Source organism: Pan paniscus, chromosome X (assembly GCF_029289425.2).
Source record: "Pan paniscus chromosome X, NHGRI_mPanPan1-v2.0_pri, whole genome shotgun sequence".
NCBI lineage: Eukaryota > Metazoa > Chordata > Mammalia > Primates > Hominidae > Pan > Pan paniscus.
Window position 1 is genome coordinate 48,335,990 of NC_073272.2, and position 19,837 is coordinate 48,355,826.

A 19,837-nucleotide genomic window follows, 5' to 3' on the forward strand; every position below is an offset into this window, starting at 1 on the left:
CAATTCTGTATTTATGCCAAGGTCTACTTGGCTGCCCTCTCAGGAAAGGGAGCCCAAGGTTCACATATTCATGGCAGCTGCCTGACTACATGGGCAAAATGTGGCCACAAAACAGAATTTTTCTGTGTGAGACTAAATAACCTAGTTAAAGCTCAAACTCAAATGCAATAAACTGGCCTTCTCCTTAATATCAGAGTGACAGCATCTAAGCAAAAGAATCAAAAGAGATATTAACCATAAAAAGAGGAGAGATTGAGCCAGGTGTGGTGACATGTGCCTTTATTTATTTGTTTGTTTGAGACAAGAGTCTCTTTCTGTCGTCCAGGCTGGAGTGCAGTGGCATGATCTCAGCTCACCGCGACCTCCACCTCTCGAGTTCAAGTAATTCTCCTGTCTCAGCCTCCCAAGTAGCTGGGACTACAGGTGCACGCCACCATGCCCAGCTAATCCTTGTATTTTTAGTAGAGAAGGGGTTTCACCATGTTGGCCAGGCTGGTCTCAAACTCCTGACCTCAAGCGATCCACCCGCCCTCAGCCTCCCAAAGTGCTGGGATTACAGGCGTGAGCCACTGTGCCCGGCTGACATGTATCTTTAGTGCCAGCTACTTGGGAGGCTGAGGTGAGAGGACTGCTTGAACACAAGAGCTTGAGACCAGCCTGGGTAACATAACAAGACCCTGTCTCAAAAATTTTTTTAAAAAAGAAAAATTAAGCCACGAAAAATGATATACTCTGTGGTGGAAATAACAAATAGGGACATAAATCACCTTTATTAAAGGTACTCAAGGCCAGGCATGGTGACTCACACCTGTAATCCCAGCACTCTGGAAGGTCGAGGTGGGCAGATCACCTGAGGTCGGGAGTTGGAGACCAGCCAGGCCAACATGGCGAAACCCTAGCTGTACTAAAAATACAAAAACATTGGCCAGGCATGGTGGCGGGTGCCTGTAATCCCAGCTACTCAGGAGGCTGATGCAGGAGAATTGCTTGAACCCAGGAGGCAGAGGTTGTAGTGAGACGAGATCGCACCACTGCACTCCAGCCTGGGCGACAGAGTGAGACTCCGACTCAAAAAAAAAAAAAAAAAAAAAAAAAAGAGGTACTCAAACTAGGCTAGTAAAATACAAGTGGGGAGTGTTTGGAGAATGTCAGGCACTGACAGCAGAGCCCAAGCAAGGCGTTGTGTTCTAGCACCACTGATTATGTTCTTTCTTCCTTCCACATGCCTCTAAGTCACTCAGCCCCAAACTATAGGTTTTGTTTGCAGAGAAACGAAAAATGTCTTCCTGGTCTCAAAGCACTGATACCAAGTATCAGTTGGGGACAGAACAAAGAGAAATCTAGGATTGGTGATGGTAATCAATTCAATGACAACATAAACAATTGGTATCTCACCAGGTTATACATTCAACAAATATTTGTTGAGCAGCTTACCATATGCTAGGCTCTGGGAACATAAGAGTCAACAACAGGGACAAAAATCCTGCCCTCCCTTCATAGGGCTTACATTCTAGTAGGGGGAAAGATGTTTAAAAATAAGATAAATGCGTTAAATAGTATGTTGTAAGTGGTAAGGAGGAAAGGAGCTCAGGCAGTGTCGTGGGATGTGCTGAGGTAGGACAGTGGTACACTATCAGAGAACAAGGAAAGAAGTTCCACTGAAAAAGGCACTAAACTCGTGGTGACACATGCCTGTCATCCCAGCTACTCAGGAGGCTAAGGCAGGAGGATCACTTGAGCCCAGGAGTTCGAGACCAGCGTGGGCAACAAAGTGGAACTCTGTCTCTGTAAAAAAAAATACAAAAATTAGCCTGCTGCGGTGGTGCGCACCTGTGGTCCCAGCTACTCAGGAGGCTGAAGTGGGAGGATTGCTTGAACCCAGGAGGTCAAGGCTGCAGTGAGCTGAGATCACACCACTGTACTCCAGCATGGGTGACAGAGTGAGACTCTGTTCTCAAAAATAAAAATAAGTTCAGAAAAAAAAATTTAAAGGTACTAAGCTATCATAATACATAATACAACAGGCAGCTGCTCATCTTCTTTTCATTACATTTTCTGCCAGCAGTTACTTTTTTTGATGTTTTTAAAAACAAATGCCTACACCCATTACCTAAACTAACAAAAAAAGTTCAAAAAATGTTACCTAAAATAACAACAACAACAACAAAAAACCCTACTGTATGTATAAGACTGTGTAAAGCACTAAAGGGGATATGCCAGAAACAGCACACAACAATTGCTATCCTCTGAGAGTTCACAGCTAACCGAAGGTGAATTCTACAAAAGCAAAAAAGCATTGTAAGGAAATTCCAGCAGCCATTCTTTTAGTTTATACTATAGCAGTGGGGTTCTCAAGGTTCTCCGGGGAACCATTAGGCAATGTGAGAAGGGAGGGCACCTCAACATCTAGGTGGGTGTTGATGGCACTCTAGAGCAACAGTGCCAACTGCGTTATTACATACGCTGATTTTAAATACAGCATGGCACATTCAGGCAGAAATGGCTCAACTGATGAGTGTATTTGTCTCCAGAGAAGACAATGGAATACATTTATCTCCAGGGAGAAAGGGAGGCCGGTTTTTCAGTTTGCCTTCTAACTTTTGAATTTTGTACTATCATATGTATTATCTTGTCCAACAACTACTTATAAAAGGAGTGACTTTTAGGACTGTATTGTAAGAATACATTGAGGACTGAATATAAAGACCTGGAAGCTAGCTGTGCACAAATGATCTCTAAAGCCACACATCAGAGAGCCAAAGTTATGTGAGCAAGGACTGCCCCTTAGGCACTTCCACATTTAGGTAAACAGAGTGAAAGCAGGGACAAGTGGGAAGACAGAAGGACTGCCATGTGACAAGAAGAACCGCATTCAGAAATACAACTAAATGCATCATGGAATGTACCTGGAATAGGGAAGTGGACAGTGAGGGCCCCCATAGATTTAGAGGTAAGAGAATGAAGGTTTCCTCAGTGTTAGCCAGCAAAATTGTCATATGTTGGATGTAATTGGCAAATTGAGGGAGTAAACCAGATGAGCTGTTTGTATGCCCTTAAGAGCCTGGGAATCCCCAAACTGCAATGTGACTCACCTGGAATGCACCTGAGATTCGTTTAGGGAAAACCCAGTCCATTCTGTGGAATCTAGTTTGAAAAAAATACTGTGGGAAAAAAAAAAAGAGAGAGAGAGAGAAGAAAGGCTGACTCCAAAAGTCAGATGATGAGATCATGCATGTAACCACTGATAAAGGAGAGGATACAGTGGCTGTTAGTGGGGAGAGGTGGAGTCAAGGCTATTCCAGCAAGGAGATGGACCCATCAGGCTTTTCCAGTCTATTTATGAGCATACCATAACCAATTGCCTCTGTTCTTCCTCTGTCCTTTCTAAGCAACTTTCTGATGACAACCTGGGGTCCCCTGCTACTTGCCTACTCAGAAAAAAATGCTCTGCTCAGCCTGAACATACATTCTGCTCTGCAACAGCCAAATCTCTTATCATAAATTAATCGATTGGCACTCTGGTTTAGCCTCAGGCTCTCTGAGCCTGATTAACGTGAGCCTGACCCCAAGAGACAGTCACCCAGGCTGCTGACGATTTCAGCTTTTGAGCCAGCAATGGCATTGTCTAGAGTCTGGGCAAATGGAGAAGGCCCCCTGTGGGGCCTCTTGCAGCCTGCCAGCAACACCTGTGCCACAGGCCTTACCATCAAACTGCAATAGCATCTGTTTTCCCAGGTCTATTTCATAGCTCACTCCTGTTATGACAGCCATGGCTCTGTCCTCCACATTTGTTTTAAGGGTGAGCCACTATTTTCTCTTAATCCAATCACTTCATATGGGGTAAAAGTCACTGTTAAAAGCCAACAGAAAACCGCGTGGCATAAAGCAATCACAAAGATCACAAACACAGATTCTTCATCATTGAATTGACTGTCCTACTCTGACATAGTTGACTGAGCACGACACACAGAAAAGAGAGAATCCCTTGTGGCTTAGTGTAAAGAGAGGAAGTAGGCTGTATTTCCTCCTTCCCTGGTCCCATTCCTTCCCTTCTACCTCTGAGGCAACTGTCATTCATTTTAGTCTGTATCCAGTCCAGGTTTACTAAATATACATGTCCGCAGATACATAATAAATATTCTTTTGCTCATTTTAACTTACATAAATAGTATCATATAGAATTAGGAAGCAGGTGTAGCTGCTGGTACAAAGACCAAAATAATGGTGGCTTAGACAAGTTTCTCTTTCCTTCACAGAAGAGTCAGTGCATAAGTATTTCTGGGATGAAGTGGTGGCTCCCTACTCCTCCCTCACTACCCCTCCCTCATCTTCCTGCTCTACCACCAAGAGGGTGTTGCCCTCACCATCAGGCCCACGTGTCAGGCAAAGGGAAACGAGAAAACAACCAGGGAAAGCACTCCCTTTAACGGCACAGCCTCTAAATTACACACACACACACACACACACATACACACACACACACGCACACTTCCACTGATATGCTATTGGCCAAGTACTTGGTCATATGATCATATTTGGCTGCAAGAGAGGCAAGAAAATAAAGTCTTCTTTCTGGGAGGTCATTGAACCTTCTAAAATTCTATTATGAGGAAAAAAATGGAAAGCAGATACTGGGGGACAAGCAGCATTTTCTGTTGTATTAACTGAATGAATTTTGCTGCATCTCCCTTTTTTAACTCCATATTATGTTTTTTGCAGGTTACTGTGTTAGTCTATTTGCATTTCTATAAACAAATACCTGAGACTGGGTAATTTATAAAGAAAAGAGGTTTATTTGGCTCATAGTTCTGCAGGCTGTACAGGAAGCACAGTGTCCACATCTGTCTCTGAGGCGGGCCTCAGGCTGCTTATAACCATGGTGGAAGGCGAAGGGGAGCCAGCATGTCACATGAAGAGAGGGAGCAAGTGAGAGAGTGGGGAGATGCCAGGTTCTTTAAACAACCAGATCCCACCTGAACTAACAGATCAAGAACTCACTCATTAGTGGCAGGGATGGCACCAAGCCATTTATGAGGGATCCACCCCCATTAATCAAAACACCTCCAACCAGGCCCACCTCCAACATGAGAGGTCACATTTCAACATGAGATTTGGAGGGGACAAATAATATCCAAACCATATCAGTTACTCACGTTGAAACATAAATTCATTCATGTTCACTGCTGTTCAGTTATACATTGTGCACTGAGTCTTGTATAAGGGCTCAGTGACAGATTTGCTTTAGAATTTAAGATAAAAATTCTAAATGCAGTGTATTAATATGCCACAGTTTATTAAACCATGTCCCTACTGCTAGACACCTGGGTCTTTTAAATTCACTACATTTACAAAATGTTTGAGTCACATCTGGGGAAATGTTAAATTAGTCAAATGCCAAATTAGGTATACTCAGGCTATTTTGTAAAGCCTTTAAGATGCTCTACACAGCAAGCCACTTAAAATAGAAAACGACAGTACTGAACTATAGCATACAAAGAGGAAGTAAATTTATGGTCCTCCTAGACTTTTTGTTATCGTAATCAAGCATTACATGGTGCTCTGAGTTTCTTGATAACTGAAACAAAAAGGAAGCATTGTGTGCTATTTAATTCTCATCATCTGATAAGAGGGAATAACCAGTTAAGAGAAATAAATGTTTGCTTAATCCTAAATTCTCAGACAAAGCTGTCAGATGGCCCCTTATCCATGGGTCAATTAGCAAAAAAGGATAACATCTTTAACAACCAGTTATACAGAAAATGCACAAGGCAGGCTGGGCATGGTGGCTCACCCCTGTAATCCCAGCACTTTGGGAGCCTGAGGCGGGTGGATCATCTGAGCTCAGGAGTTCAAGACCAGCCTGGCCAACATGGTGAAACCCTGTCTCTACCAAAAATACAAAAAACTAGCTGGGCATGGTGGCGGGCGCCTGTAATCCCAGCTACTTGGGAGGCTGAGCCAGGAGAATCGCTTGAACCCGGGAGGTGGAGGTTGCAGTGGGCTGAGATCACACCATTGCACTCCAGCCTGGGCAACAAGAGTACAACTCCATCTCAAAAAAAATTTAAAAAAAAAGACAAAAGAAAAGAAAAGAAAATGCACAAGGCTTCTCCAGGAGAATTATTCTTGGGTGACCTTTAGCAAGCAGAGGACTTAACATTGAAAGTTTTTTCTGCGGAGGGTCAAGTTAGTGCCCTAGGTTCATGTCAACATGCAGGTCCTACCCAGAAGAGAATATCCATGAGGACTGGACCACTCCAGGAAAGCTGATCTCCTCCAGAACCCGGTGACTTCCCTGTGGTTCGGTACTTTCAGAGACCACACTATTAGTGACTCTAGTATTATTAGGGGATTTTCCTCTCCCTTCTTAATTAACTCAAGGTTTCAAAACGTTTTGGAGAAGTGAAAAGATACTAGTTATTTCTGTGGGTTTTTTTTTTCGTGACTGTAAAACACCCAAATATAGTATCTTCCTTTTCATTTTTACTCACAGTTGGTAGTTATTTTTCCTAAACCACAGTTACAATACTCTACCTCAATATACTACACTCAATGTTTTCTGCTTCTTCCTACTACTCTAAGTAATGTGCCCCAAACAGAAAAAGTACATTTTAGTATGCTAATAGTTTCAAATCAGCCAGTGTAGTCTAAGAACTACTTACTGGGCACCCACTCTGTATTAGGGGTTTTACTTACAATATTATCTCTTAATTTTCACCACAACTTTATGAGGTAGGGATTATTAACACCACTTTACAGTTAAAAAAAAAACTGGATCTTCAAGAGTAAGTAACTTGCCTAAGACCACATAGCTGGTAAACTGTAGAAGTAGGATTCCAACTTGCATACTTCCAATTCCAAAGCCAGAGTTCTTTCTGCTATTTCCTGATGTCTCCCAGATGACAAGTAAATTATGGATATTTGGCTCAGCTTTGTAAATAATATACATGCCTACTACGTTGAAGCCCCAAACCTCCCCTCAACACAGGATGCTCTATATAATCTGGCCATAATGAAGCCCCTCCCCAAATTTTATTTCCTACTGGACTCTACAAGGACCTCATCTCCACCCCAATCTAATTTGGCAGGTTTCACTATTGCCTCCATACTTATGGACAACACATATATTTTTTGAGATCCTCGACAAATATTTTTTGAGATCCTACTATGTCCCAGGCACTGTTCTAGTGTTTGGAGATATATGTCAGTGAACGAAACAAATAGAAATTCCTGCTTTTCTGGACTTCGTTATATTTCTAATAAGGGAAGAAACATAAGAAACAAAATAAGTAGATTACATGGTATGTTAGAATACGGTAGGTGCTATGGCTAAAAATAAGGCAGGGAAAGGGTTAAGGAGTGTAGTGTGGAGTAGAGGATTGTGAGTTTAGAAAGAACCAATAGAAATCCTGGAAAAGAAAAACATGACCTTAGCATTTTTATTTCATTTTCAAGTTCAACAGCAGACTAGACACAGTAAAGAGAGAACTGGCAAACTAGAAGATAAATTTGTTGAAAGAGATTCATTCATCAAGCAAATTAATACTTATTGAGCATGTACTATATATCAGACATTGCGCTAGATTAAATTATTCCATCTTGACAAAATTCCTTTTCACTTGGACTATGTTCCCAGGTTTAATTTCAACTCTTTAAGACCCTACCCAAGCTCCTTACTCACATTGATATCTCATTTCTCTCAATAAGTATCCTAAAAATAATTTTTAAAGAATTTTTAAAGTATTTATTTATATCACAGATTAGTCCAGTTCTTAAATTATTCCCTCCCTAACTAGACTGTAAATTCCTTGAGGATCAGACCTATAGGTAAGATTTCTTTTCTATTTCACATGTGGAATAGCACAGTAACAGGCATACAGTAGGCATTCAATAAACACTTGACTGATTTGGTATATTTTTGGGTCCCTATAACTGAACAGCTTTTTCTTTATAATGGCTCAGTTACAGTTAGTTCCTGGAAATGGTCACAAAATTGTTAATAACTACATTATGATTCATTGATCCCAAAAATATGAGTCCAGTGGTATAAGGTTAAATTCTGAATCTAATCAAATTTTTGCGAATGTGCCCTCATTCTCGGTTAGTTGAAAATGACAAATGTCACACAGAGTGTATTTTTCAGTCTTGAGAAGCCTTATACATGCCCTCTGACTTAGAATTGACTTACAATTTTTCCCCTTTAAGATGGTGCAAAAGCGATACACATTCAGTAGAAACTGAACTTTGAGTATCCATACAACCATTCCGTTTTCACTTTCAGTATGGTATTCAATAAATTATGAGCTATTCAACACTTTATTATGAAACAGGCATTGTGTTAGATGATATTGCCCAATTGCAGGCTAATGTAAGTGTTCTGAGCACATTTTCAGTCAGCTGGGCTAAGCTATGATGTTTGGTAGGTAAGGTGCATTAAATGCATTTTCAAATTGCAATATTTTAAACTTATGGTGGCTTTATCAGGACATAACTCCATCATAAGTCAAGGAACATCTGTACATTACTTAATTTTATTTCTGGCAAAAGTCCTTAAGGCAGGCAGTGCACATATAGACAGCCCCTGACTTATAATACTAATCTTATTTTATAAATCAAGATGTTGAAGTCTAGAGATATTAAGTGGTCTGCTCAAGTGAAGATGGGTACTGAAGACTGAAGGAGTGACTCAGACCTGAGACTTCTAGATCCCAGTCCAATGCTCAGATGCATAAACCTAGATGCATGATATATCATTAAGGGGATAAGTGGTAAGGTGAGCATTTGCAGGGCCTTAGAGGGCTCTGACTTCCAGTAACATTTGGTAAAGATATGCTTATTTTGAGCACGCAAATAGAAACCAGCCAGTTTCTTTATTAAAAAGAGAAGAAACAAACATTGATAAACCAAGAAAGGAATCCCTATTGCCTGCCTTAATTCAATAAACATTCAGCCACTGGATGCTATGAACCCTGAGACGACTTAGGCAGGATCCTCTTCAGTAAGACCAGAAGCTCTAGCACACAGCACGAATGCTGCAACAGACACAGGTGCTACAAAAGCACAGAGGGGAAGGAATTTCCTTGCCCAAGTCTGTTCTCAAATTCCCACTCACTCACCCCCTAAAACACTTTAAATATAGAATCATGCAGACTCTATGGCTATCATAAATGTACTGACTCTTCTGGTTTAAAATATCCATTGTAACCATTAGCAAATTGGAGATCTAACTGATTTATACCCAAACAAGAAGGGACGATTCTGATATCAATAGGCAAATAGTACCCAAGTGGCTTTAAAACCTTATTTGAAGCTATTTTGATCATAATGTGTTTCTTTTTATTTATTTATTTTTTCCTGTTTCTGATTCTAGTTCCCTGCTGTTTGGGGAAGGGGAAACCACCTTGTACTGAAGTCACTTGGCTTCTGGATAAAGCCAGAACTCTGACCAAAACGATAAAGGCTGCCCAGGACAGAAATGAAACAAAAAATCCTAGCCCTACTTCTCCATTGTGGACACCTGGTCTCATGAGTTATGGCAACACGCATCCACCAGAATAACTGCATTTTCCTAAAGAAATTGTGAAATAATTGGGAAGGGGGTGTCCCATTCTTGAGTAAGTAATCAGCATGGCAGACAAGAACTATGTCATAAAAACCAAAGTTGAAATTGTGTTACATATTCCTGGAAAATACTCAAAAGGTGCTCTGAGTTCTATAAGATGGACAGATACATTATACATACTAATTATACCAAAGGTCAGGTGATTAGAAATGCCACATTGTACCACAAAAATCACCCTGATACTTGTGTTAATTTTTCTTGTATTTGTGTAATAAAGTGTTTTGAAGTTTTTAAGAGAAAATTACTGCACAAGGAGCAGTCATCTTCTTAAATGTCCCAAAAAATACTGATGTAGGGTCATCCAAAATCTTTTTTTTGAGACACAGTCTGCTCTGTGGCCCAGGCTGGAGTGCAGTGGCACAATCTCAGCTCACCGCAACCTCCACCTCTGGGGTTCAAGCGATTCTCCTGCCTCAGCCTCCTGAGAAGCTGGAATTACACATGTGCACCACTGTACCTGGCTAATTTTTGTATTTTTAGTAGAGATGGGGCTTCATCACGTTGGCAAGGCTGGTCTCGAACTCCTAACCTCAAGTGATCCACCCATCTCAGCCTCCCAAAGTGCTAGGATTACAGGTGTGAGCCACCATGCCTGGCCCCAATCTTTATTCATTTCAGAAACATACTTTAAATATTTATCCAACTGCAACTTTCAAGGGCTGTGAAAGACCTCTTAAAGGAGAACTACAAACCACTGCTCAATGAAATAAAAGAGGACACAAACAAATGGAAGAACATTCCATGCTCATGAATAGGAAGAATCAATATCATGAAAATGGCCATACTACCCAAGGTAATTCATAGATTCAATGCCACCCCCAATCAAGCTACCAATGACTTTCTTCACAGAATTGGAAAAAACTACTTTAAAGTTCATATGAAACCAAAAACGAGCCCACATTGCCAAGACAATCCTAAGCCAAAAGAACAAAGCTGGAGGCATCACGCTATCTGACTTCAAACTATACTACGAAGCTACAGTAACCAAAACAGCAGGGTACTGGTACCAAAACAGAGATAAAGACCAATGGAACAGAACAGAGCCCTCAGAAATAATACCACACATACACAACCATCTGATCTTTGACAAACCTGACGAAAACAAGAAATGGGGAAAGGATTCCCTATTCAATAAATGGTGCTGGGAAAACTGGCTAGCCATATGTAGAAAGCTGAAACCGGATCCCTTCCTTACACCTTATACAAAAATTAATTCAAGATGGATTAAAGACTTAAATGTTAGACCTAAAACCATAAAAACCCTATAAGAAAACCTAGGCAATACCATTCAGGACATAGGCATGGGCAAGGAATTCATGACTAAAACACCAAAAGCAATGGCAACAAAAGCCAAAATTGACAAATGGGATCTAATTAAACTAAAGAGCTTCTGCACAGCAAAAGAAACCACCATCAGAGTGAACAGGCAACCTACAGAATGGGAGAAAATTTTTACAATCTACCTATCTGACAAAGGGCTAATATCCAGAATCTACAAAGAACTTAACAAATTTACAAGAAAAAATCAAACAACCCCATCAATAAGTGGGCGAAGGATATGAACAGACACTTCTCAAAAGAAGACATTTATGCAGCCAACAGACACATGAAAAAATGCTCATGATCACTGGCCATCAGAGAAATGCAAATCAAAACCACAATGAGATACCATGTCACACCAGTTAGAATGGCGATCATTAAAAAGTCAGGAAACATCAGGTGCTGGAGAGGATGTGGAGAAACAGGAACACTTTTACACTGTTGGTGGGGGTGTAAACTAGTTCAACCACTGTGGAAGACAGTGTGGCGTTTCCTCAAGGATCTAGAACTAGATATACCATTTGACCCAGCCATCCCATTACTGGGTATATACCCAAAGGATTATAAATCATGCTGCTATAAAGACACATGCACACATATGTTTATTGTGGCACTATTCACAATAGCAAAGACTTGGAGCCAACCCAAATGTCCATCAATGATAGACTGGATTAAGAAAATGTGGCACATATACACCATGGAACACTATGCAGCCATAAAAAAGGATGAGTTCATATCCTTTGTAGGGACATGGATGAAGCTAGAAACCATCATTCTGAGCAAACTATCACAAGGACAGAAAACCAAACACTGCATATTCTCACTGATAGGTGGGAATTGAACAATGAGAACACTTGGACACAGGGTGGGGAACATCACACACCGGGGCCTGTTGTGGGGTGGGGGGAGGGGGGAGGGATAGCATTAGGAGATACACCTAATGTAAATGATGAGTTAATGGGTGCGGCACACCAACATGGCACATGTATACATATGTAACAAACCTGCACATTGTACACATGTACCCTAGAACTTAAAGTATAATAAAAAAAATTTATCCAACTGACTAAAATGGGTTAAACTAAAAACACAAAACCAGTTAATATATGAGCATAATAAATAAAATAAATAAAAGAGCACAACAAAAATAATAATTTTAAAAGTTGTTTGAGGAAAACCATAGAAAATAAGCTTAAAACTTTGTGCTTCTTGCTGACAAGAACAAAATAGACAACACTAGAACAAACATAGGTTTCCTACTCTAGCTTAAGGTTTGATAACTCAAAAAAATATTTTGTTGGTCTTGTGCTCTAAGAAGAAACTATCTCAGGGTTTTGTGGAAATTAGGGGGAGGGGGCCACGAAGGTCAATAGCCTTAATAACATTTTTCTCCTAAATGTGAAGACATTCCATATATGAGTAGCTCTAAGAGAAAACTAAAGACATAAAGTTAGTTTGGTTCTATAAGGGCAATTCCAGGAGTGAAAGGCTGAAGGGCACAATAACATGGTCTAATCTGTCATTTCCTGATGTTTTGACTTAAATCGTTTTTTGAGAAACTAGTAAGTAATATATTCCTTAAGAACATTCCTCTCTCAAATACCAAAATTTTCAGCCAGGCTTCTGACAAGAACAAGATGAACAACAAACATGATTAAGGTCATTACTGAGGACCTCAATAGCTGGTAACATAAAAGATCTATAGGCTACATCTTCCAGGTATGTTGGTTGTAATGATACTTGTTATGAAAAAGAAATCAAAGATCTTGACCTGCATATTCTTGTCTGCTGAAGAGAAGTTCTATAATCACAAACAAGATTTTCCTCAGAAACTAACTTTGGTTCTAGGACTTGAGCAATTATTTGATTCAAGCACAAAAACTTAGTGCCACTGAGTAGCACCTCATCACACCCATATCCTGTCCTTTCCCACTCCTGCCAACTCTACTTCTCAAGTATTTTCCTGGTCACCCCCTCTTCTCCTTATTATCATTACTCTGGTTCAAGCTCCCTGACTGGATTTTCTGCAGTCGTTTCTTAACTATCCCCCCTGCTTCTCCCCTGATTCCCCAATCATTCCTTCTCCATCAGCCACCAGACTAATTTCTCTGAATCACAAATGAGGCTAGTCACGCCATGACCCTGCTTAAAATTATTCAGCAGCTTCATCATCCATGGGAAAAAAAAAATCCAAGCTCCTTAACATGGCATTCAAGGCCCACAAAGCACTGGCATCTGCCAATTTCACTTCCCACTGCCATCTGCCCCTACACATAAACACTCATATTCAACTCCTCAGAATTCCCCACATACACCTTGCATCCTCCTCTACCTGGCATTATTGTCCTCCAAGACCTCCCTCACAGCCGTGGCAGAGAAGAGAAAAGAAGGGGACCCTAGCTGATGGAACTGATCATCCAAATAACTCCTGAAGATCACTGAGATGATATAGCAAAGCAAAACCACCTACGTTTTTAGACTGCCAAGACTATATCCTGAATTTCCAGAATAAAACCTCTCAAAAAAGTGATAAAGCATCACGAGTGGATGTTAAAGGTAACGCCTCACAGTACAACAAAATCTAAACTTAAGAACAAACAGGCTGAACAAAGGACTTCAAATCGGCATGCCCACAAAAGGATCGCCTCTGGTCCTTATACATATAACTACATTAATAATGATTTAAAACATTTTTTCTGACTGCAATTATCTTTATGGTCCTTTTTGAAAATATAATTTGATTTAAGGTGATCTTACAAAATTCCAGGGAATAATTCTTATTCTTAATAAAGTTTAATAGTCTGTTGAGATTCAAGTGTTCCAATAGGTATGGTTCTTTCCACTTCTAAAATTAAATCACTTAATGAGAATTGCCAGAAAGAGACTTCATTAGTAATTATCCATAATGGTAGAGAACACACAAGATACATTTGCACTGTTCTATTGTTATAAGCCAGCAGAAGAGTGGAATTTTCAAAGATGCAAATAGTTCCCCTCGGTCATATTACCCTGGATAGAAATTAGAGCTGCAAGCTAATAGGAGACTGAGGGACAAGGGCATGCTCCTCAGCCTGTGGTTTCTCTGGCTTCCAAAGCTAGAAGCAAATGATTCTTTTTTTTTTTCCAATCCATCCATTAAGCTTCCAAGAAATAAACACGTTTGCTTCAAAATTCAATTCCCTGTGGGGTTATCTTCAGATGCTGCATGGGTTTATTAGAATTAATCGCAACACAGCACAGCTTCCAAAGTGAAGGCCCAGGGTTGACAAAAGACCCTCCCTATCACAGCCACCAACCCACCAAAGGCTATGGGGACTCTCTTGCAAACAATATCTGAGCAATCTCGAGGAAGACAAGCAAAGGCCTTGCCTTTCTCAACTTCAGTCTAGAGCAGGTAGGGAGGGGTAGCCCATAAATAAGTAAACAAAGAGAAAAGATGATTACGTATTGTGCTAAGTGCAGTTAGTGAAGGCAGTCGGCGATGTCTGTCAGCAAGATGCATTTATTTCCATTTTGCTTCCCACATCTGCAATCAACATATAACTTCATGGTATGAACTATTAAACACATAAACACTAGAACAAATGTGGGTTTCCTATTCCAGTTCAAGGCTTGATAAGTCAAAAAACTATTTTGATGGTCCTGGGTTCTAAAAAAACACTGTTTCTCTCTGGTGGGTGTGGGTGTGTGTGTGTGTGTAAGGGCGAGTAGTGAGTACTAGGGTCAACAACAGCCTTAATAGCACGTTGCCCCCAAATACAAAGGTGTTCCACATATAAGTAGCTATGAATGTGGGTTTCAAAACAAAAGCCTTAACTTAGAGTTTTATTATGTTTTAAAATCATCACTGTCTTAGTGTTTAAACACCTGTTTAAGTCCTCTTAATAAGGTAGAAATGCCTGTTTATGGCTTTTTAAAAATATAAACACAAGGATCCATAGCTTTAAAAAAAACACTTTGTTTCTGTGACAATGTTTGTTAATCTAGCTAATTGAGTTACTTGCAGAAAAATGGAGAACAGAGAGTGATAGTTGAGTTCTTCATGTACAAGTAAGCACTGTTGCTCCAAATACCTTAGTTACCTGAATTATTCTAAGGTTATTTGTAAAAACTAAAATTCCACGAGGCAAAGAAGGACTTTTATCAATCCCATTTATGATATTTGATTTCTGTATTACACATAAAGAATTGGACTATTAAAGAAAGTAACCAAATGAGAGATGGATGTTTAAAAATAACATTAAATGAGTGATTTGGGAACTCCAAAACTTTATGTGACCAAGTTATTTCTTCTCTGTGCCTAGAGGTCTTTGTCACACTGGGATTGCAATTTATTAGATGCCATACACAAGTTCTATTGTGGACTCCAATCAGAGGTACAGGGAAAACCTCCAGAAGATTCTTCCTTAGTAAGCAGCAGGTAACGTTCTGTAATTTTAGGCCACCACACGGAACGAATTGTCACTCACAGTTTCTGTCACAGAGTGGGATGTGTCACGCTTCATTTGGTGCAAAATATGACAATGAAAAACACAACTTGATCAACCTATTTTAGCAGCCTCTGTTCAGCCATCAGTGTGAGGAGCTGGAGTACTGTGACAAAGCACTAGGCTCCTTACAATGCCGACCTAGAAACCAAATCACTGCTTTGTAGCAAGGAATGAAAATCAGGATGAAAAAGCTACAGTTGATCTCCCCACCCAGCAAAGGAAATATGGACAAAATACAATCACCACCACATATATAACAGGTGGACTTCATGTAAGGATTAATATAATGATTCATGTAATATAAGGCTCATCTTCAAAAAGGAATGATTTGCTTCCTTTGCCATGACTAATGTGTCTGGGTGGGGCAGCCCGTGGTGTATCGGCAATAAGATTTCTACAAAAAAAAAAAGAAAGAAAGAAAGAAAGAAAGAAAAAAAACAGAAAGAAAAGAAAAGAAAGCAAAAACACCACCACAAAGCAATGTCTGAATCCCTGAGTCAGCCCCAAATGCACACTCATTGTTCAGACTTGCCCGGGTTTCCTCCCAAAGAAAATTTACTCACTCTCCTATGGAAAGGCAAAGTAGGAGACTACAGGAGCATCAAAGCCATGGACCCTGTCAAGGATGCCAAGAGGAGGGGGAAATACACCTTCTGACCTCAAGAATTTTGGAGAGGGGGCTGTCTCAGTAGCAAAGCGGGTCAAGAAATGTGATATGAGGCCCTAAAACCATAGCATAGGACTTCCTCGGTATGTAGGACAGGGGTACAAGCCAAAGGGCAGGTGCTATATTCACCCCCACACACCATAAGGAATCCATGCTTCCTGGAAACTGCCCATTGATGTCACCCTGTGCAGCTGTAACCTGTGTGAGTGTTCTGACTCAGTCATAACAATGACATTTTGGCTGGGCACAGTGGCTGACGCCTGTAATCCCAGCAATTTGGGAGGCTGAGGTTGGTGGATCACTTCAGGTCAGGAGTTCAAGGCCAGCCTGGCCAACATGGTGAAACCTCATCTCTACTAAAAGTACAAAAAAAAATAGCTGGGCGTGATGGCGCACGCCTGTAGCCCCAGTTACTTGAGAGGCTGAGGCAGGAGAATTGCTTGAACCTAGGAGGCAGAGGTTGTAGTGAGCTGAGATCACACCACTGCACTCCAGCCTGGGCAACAGAGTGAGATTCCCTCTCAAAACAACAACAGCAGCAACGATGACATTTTAAAAACAATTAATTCCACTTTTTTTTCTTTGAAGCAGTTGCTTTTTTATTGTTAACAATCCCTCATATGAGAATAGCCCATTGCGGTTAATAAGGTACTTATGACCATTACCTCAATTATTCCTCACAAAAGCTCTATGAGATATAAGCATGATTTTACTAATAAGGAAACAGAAGCTTAGAGAAGTTGAATAGACTACTCAGTAGTTAGTAAATGGTAGACCCAGGGCCCAAGCCCAGATTGTTCCTTGCTCTTTCCTCACAATGGTTAACTTGGTTTCTGGAGTGGAGTTATAGGCTAAAATGACATTAAAATTCTATTAAATGTGGTTTCCGCAGTAGAGGTTTTAAGCTGAAGTGATATCATTAAAATTATATCCTTTTGAAAAATATTTATTGAGTATAAATAAATGTCCTATACATTAAATATCAAGAAATATTCATTATTGATTACAAGTCAAGATGTAATACTGAGGGAACCATAGAATAAAAATACCCACTCATGATACAGTAGTGATAACTCCATTCCAATATTGGACACAGTAATGATTTGTTCACAAGACACAACAAAACCCATCAAAAAGGCCATCACTTTAACCAACCTATAATACCACAATAGAAAATGGTTCTGAAACATAATATGAACAGCCCCAATAATCTCATCTTTGTCTTCTCAGTTTATCAGGTCATTTTGAGACTGCAGAGTTATAGTGTCATAGATTTTTAACATTCCATTTCCTTAGTTTTATTTCAAATTATTACTAATGAATGAAAACAAGTCATACAAGCCAAAGATACCTTTAAACTAAGTTCAATTTTCATAAGAAAAAAAGGAATCAAATTTTAGTACAAAAAAAGCGTTTCCCAAACAATGAGTCTCCTAATGGAAAAAATAAAAGAGCAATGTAATTAAACTTTCCTTCAAAGAAAGGAAAGAAACGTAAATCTGTTATGTTAATTTGGAAAGATAAATATTTCCTAGTCCCCTAGTCCCATAATATGTGTTTGTTTTACAAGATATACTTGAATGATGCCAATCTATGAAGTAGGGATCTGTGGCAATCCAAATTCATCCACCAGAACTCCATCCTTGTTTTTCGTATCAGTGGGAACACCTTCCGGAATTGCAGGTGCAGATGCTGTCTCATCCAAATAAGAACTGTCTTCATCAGCCAGAAGCTCATCACCCAGTGCATCCAACTTTGCTTCTAGGTCATCTTCATCCAGTTCTGGTGTGCCATAACTGCGACTCAGTGCTTCTTGGATTTCATTTGCATCTTCCATCATATCCTCTAGCTGGTCTCGTAAATCCTCAATCTGGTCGATTTTCACTTGCTTGTATGCCTTCTTCATTTCCTTTACTCCCAGTTTCATAGCATCAACCGTGGTCTTGGTGTCCTTCAATGACTGGATGGTATAATTGGCTTGTTCCATGTTGAATGACTATTGGGCAAGATTGCCCTGCTGCTGCTCATACATCCACTTTTGCTTTAAAACTCACGAGGCTTTCTGCTTAACCATACTCTTTGTAGGACCCTCTCTCATCTTCTTGATCTGATCCTTATACTTCACTAGCTCAGCATCCAATCGAGAAATCTTCTTGTCAATGGATTCTGCCCTGCTGTCCACCGTGTCAATGCAGTCAGTCAGGCTGGGCAGTGGAGCCTTGGGTTTCACTTTCCCGAAGAATTGGTTGATCTTGAGCGGCCGCAAAGAAACCCAAACACTGGAGCAAAACCATAAACCACTTATTTCTTATGAGGAAAAATGGGGAAGAGGAGCTATAGGAATCAGAAGGGTTCAGAGCAGGGAGTCTAGAGGCAGACTGCCCGGATTCAAAGCTCAGCTTCATCATTTACTAAGCTACATGACCTGGGCAAGTCACTCAACTTCTTTGTGCCTCAATTTTCTCATCAGGAAACTATAAATGGTATTGAGTTGTTAGAAGAATTAAATGAGTTAATATTTATAAAATGTCTGGAATGGACCAGGAGCCATGGCTCACTCCTGCAATCCTAACACTTTGGGAGGCCGAAGTTGGGAGGATCGTTTGAGCCCAGGACATTGGGGCTGCTGTGAGCCATGATCACACCACTGCACTGCAGCCTGGGTAACAGAGCAAGACCCTGTCTCAAAAACAAAATAATAAAAATAAATAAAATAAAATGCCTGGAATGGTGCCTGGCTTATATAAGCACTGTTAAATTTTGTTATTTAAAATAAAAACTTTTAAAATGTTTAAACAGCTAAGAAGAGCCCTTGGCCCCATTCAGACCTCTCACCAGAGCTAAAGTTGGAAGTTCTGTTCTTCCTTCTTCCCCAGACCATGTGCCAGAACTGCTGACAGGAGTCTCAGTGTCTGTCCTGAAGGCAGATGATCCTCCCTATTCTCACCTTGTCATTGCTCTAACCCCCATTCAGATCCCCTGCATCCCCAACACAAGTCCACTTAGCCCAGTTTGTAATGCTAACCTTCCATTTCAAGGTGTCAGTGCAGTGGCACAGCTATGGTGATGAGACCAAGCGGCAACCAGAGCCCCAAGACACACACTGGTTTCCATTTAATACAATATTTACTTATCTTTATATTAGGACACAGGAGAGGAAACCCATCAGGGACCGCAGCTTCATCTCAATGGGAGGCCCAGCAGCTACCCAAGTCTACAGCTACTTGTGTCCCTCATCCACACAGGTCACGTATGACTGCCACGGATGATAGGCAAGATGTTTGCGGATTTTGTTGATGAAAAAAACAGCCCCTTTTCCTGTCAATCTTTTATACCACCCTCAGGCATGCCAAATGTCCCCATGCCAATTTACAGCTTCCCAGTGGAGGGGCAGCTCCATGTGACAACCAAGGCAGGCGCAACATCCCCCAATTATCTTAACTCTTACTGTTTTCAACAACATAGAGCATAGGAGGCCAGGGTCACTCTCAGGTAGGCCTATATCAGCCCAAGCCTTCACTCATGAATGCCAATTCACTTTTTAATGGAATGCAGCCTTGGGCCCCAAAAGGGCAATCAAGGTCCCCCACAATCTATTGCCTGAATATGTTTCCTGTCTCATCTCCTACAACTGATCCCCGCATACCCTAAACTCAGCCACACAGCCTGCCTCACCCTTTGGCTCACTGTGCACAGTTGTGTTACACTCAAGAGTGTCAACTCGGGGGCAGAAACCTT

At 40.7% G+C, this 19,837-nt stretch overlaps 2 protein-coding genes across 5 annotated transcripts in view; both read right to left on the reverse strand.

Annotated features, from left to right (window-relative positions):
- SLC9A7 (solute carrier family 9 member A7) overlaps positions 1–19,837 on the reverse strand; it is a 159,933-nt gene that overhangs the window by 108,144 nt on the left and 31,952 nt on the right. The gene's annotated exons all lie outside the window — the stretch shown is intronic.
- On the reverse strand, positions 14,624–19,055 carry LOC103784663 (charged multivesicular body protein 5-like). The gene has a single exon (XM_063601531.1). The coding sequence runs from the start codon at positions 18,084–18,086 to the stop codon at positions 17,691–17,693; it is 396 nt and encodes a 131-aa protein (XP_063457601.1). The 5' UTR covers positions 18,087–19,055; the 3' UTR covers positions 14,624–17,690.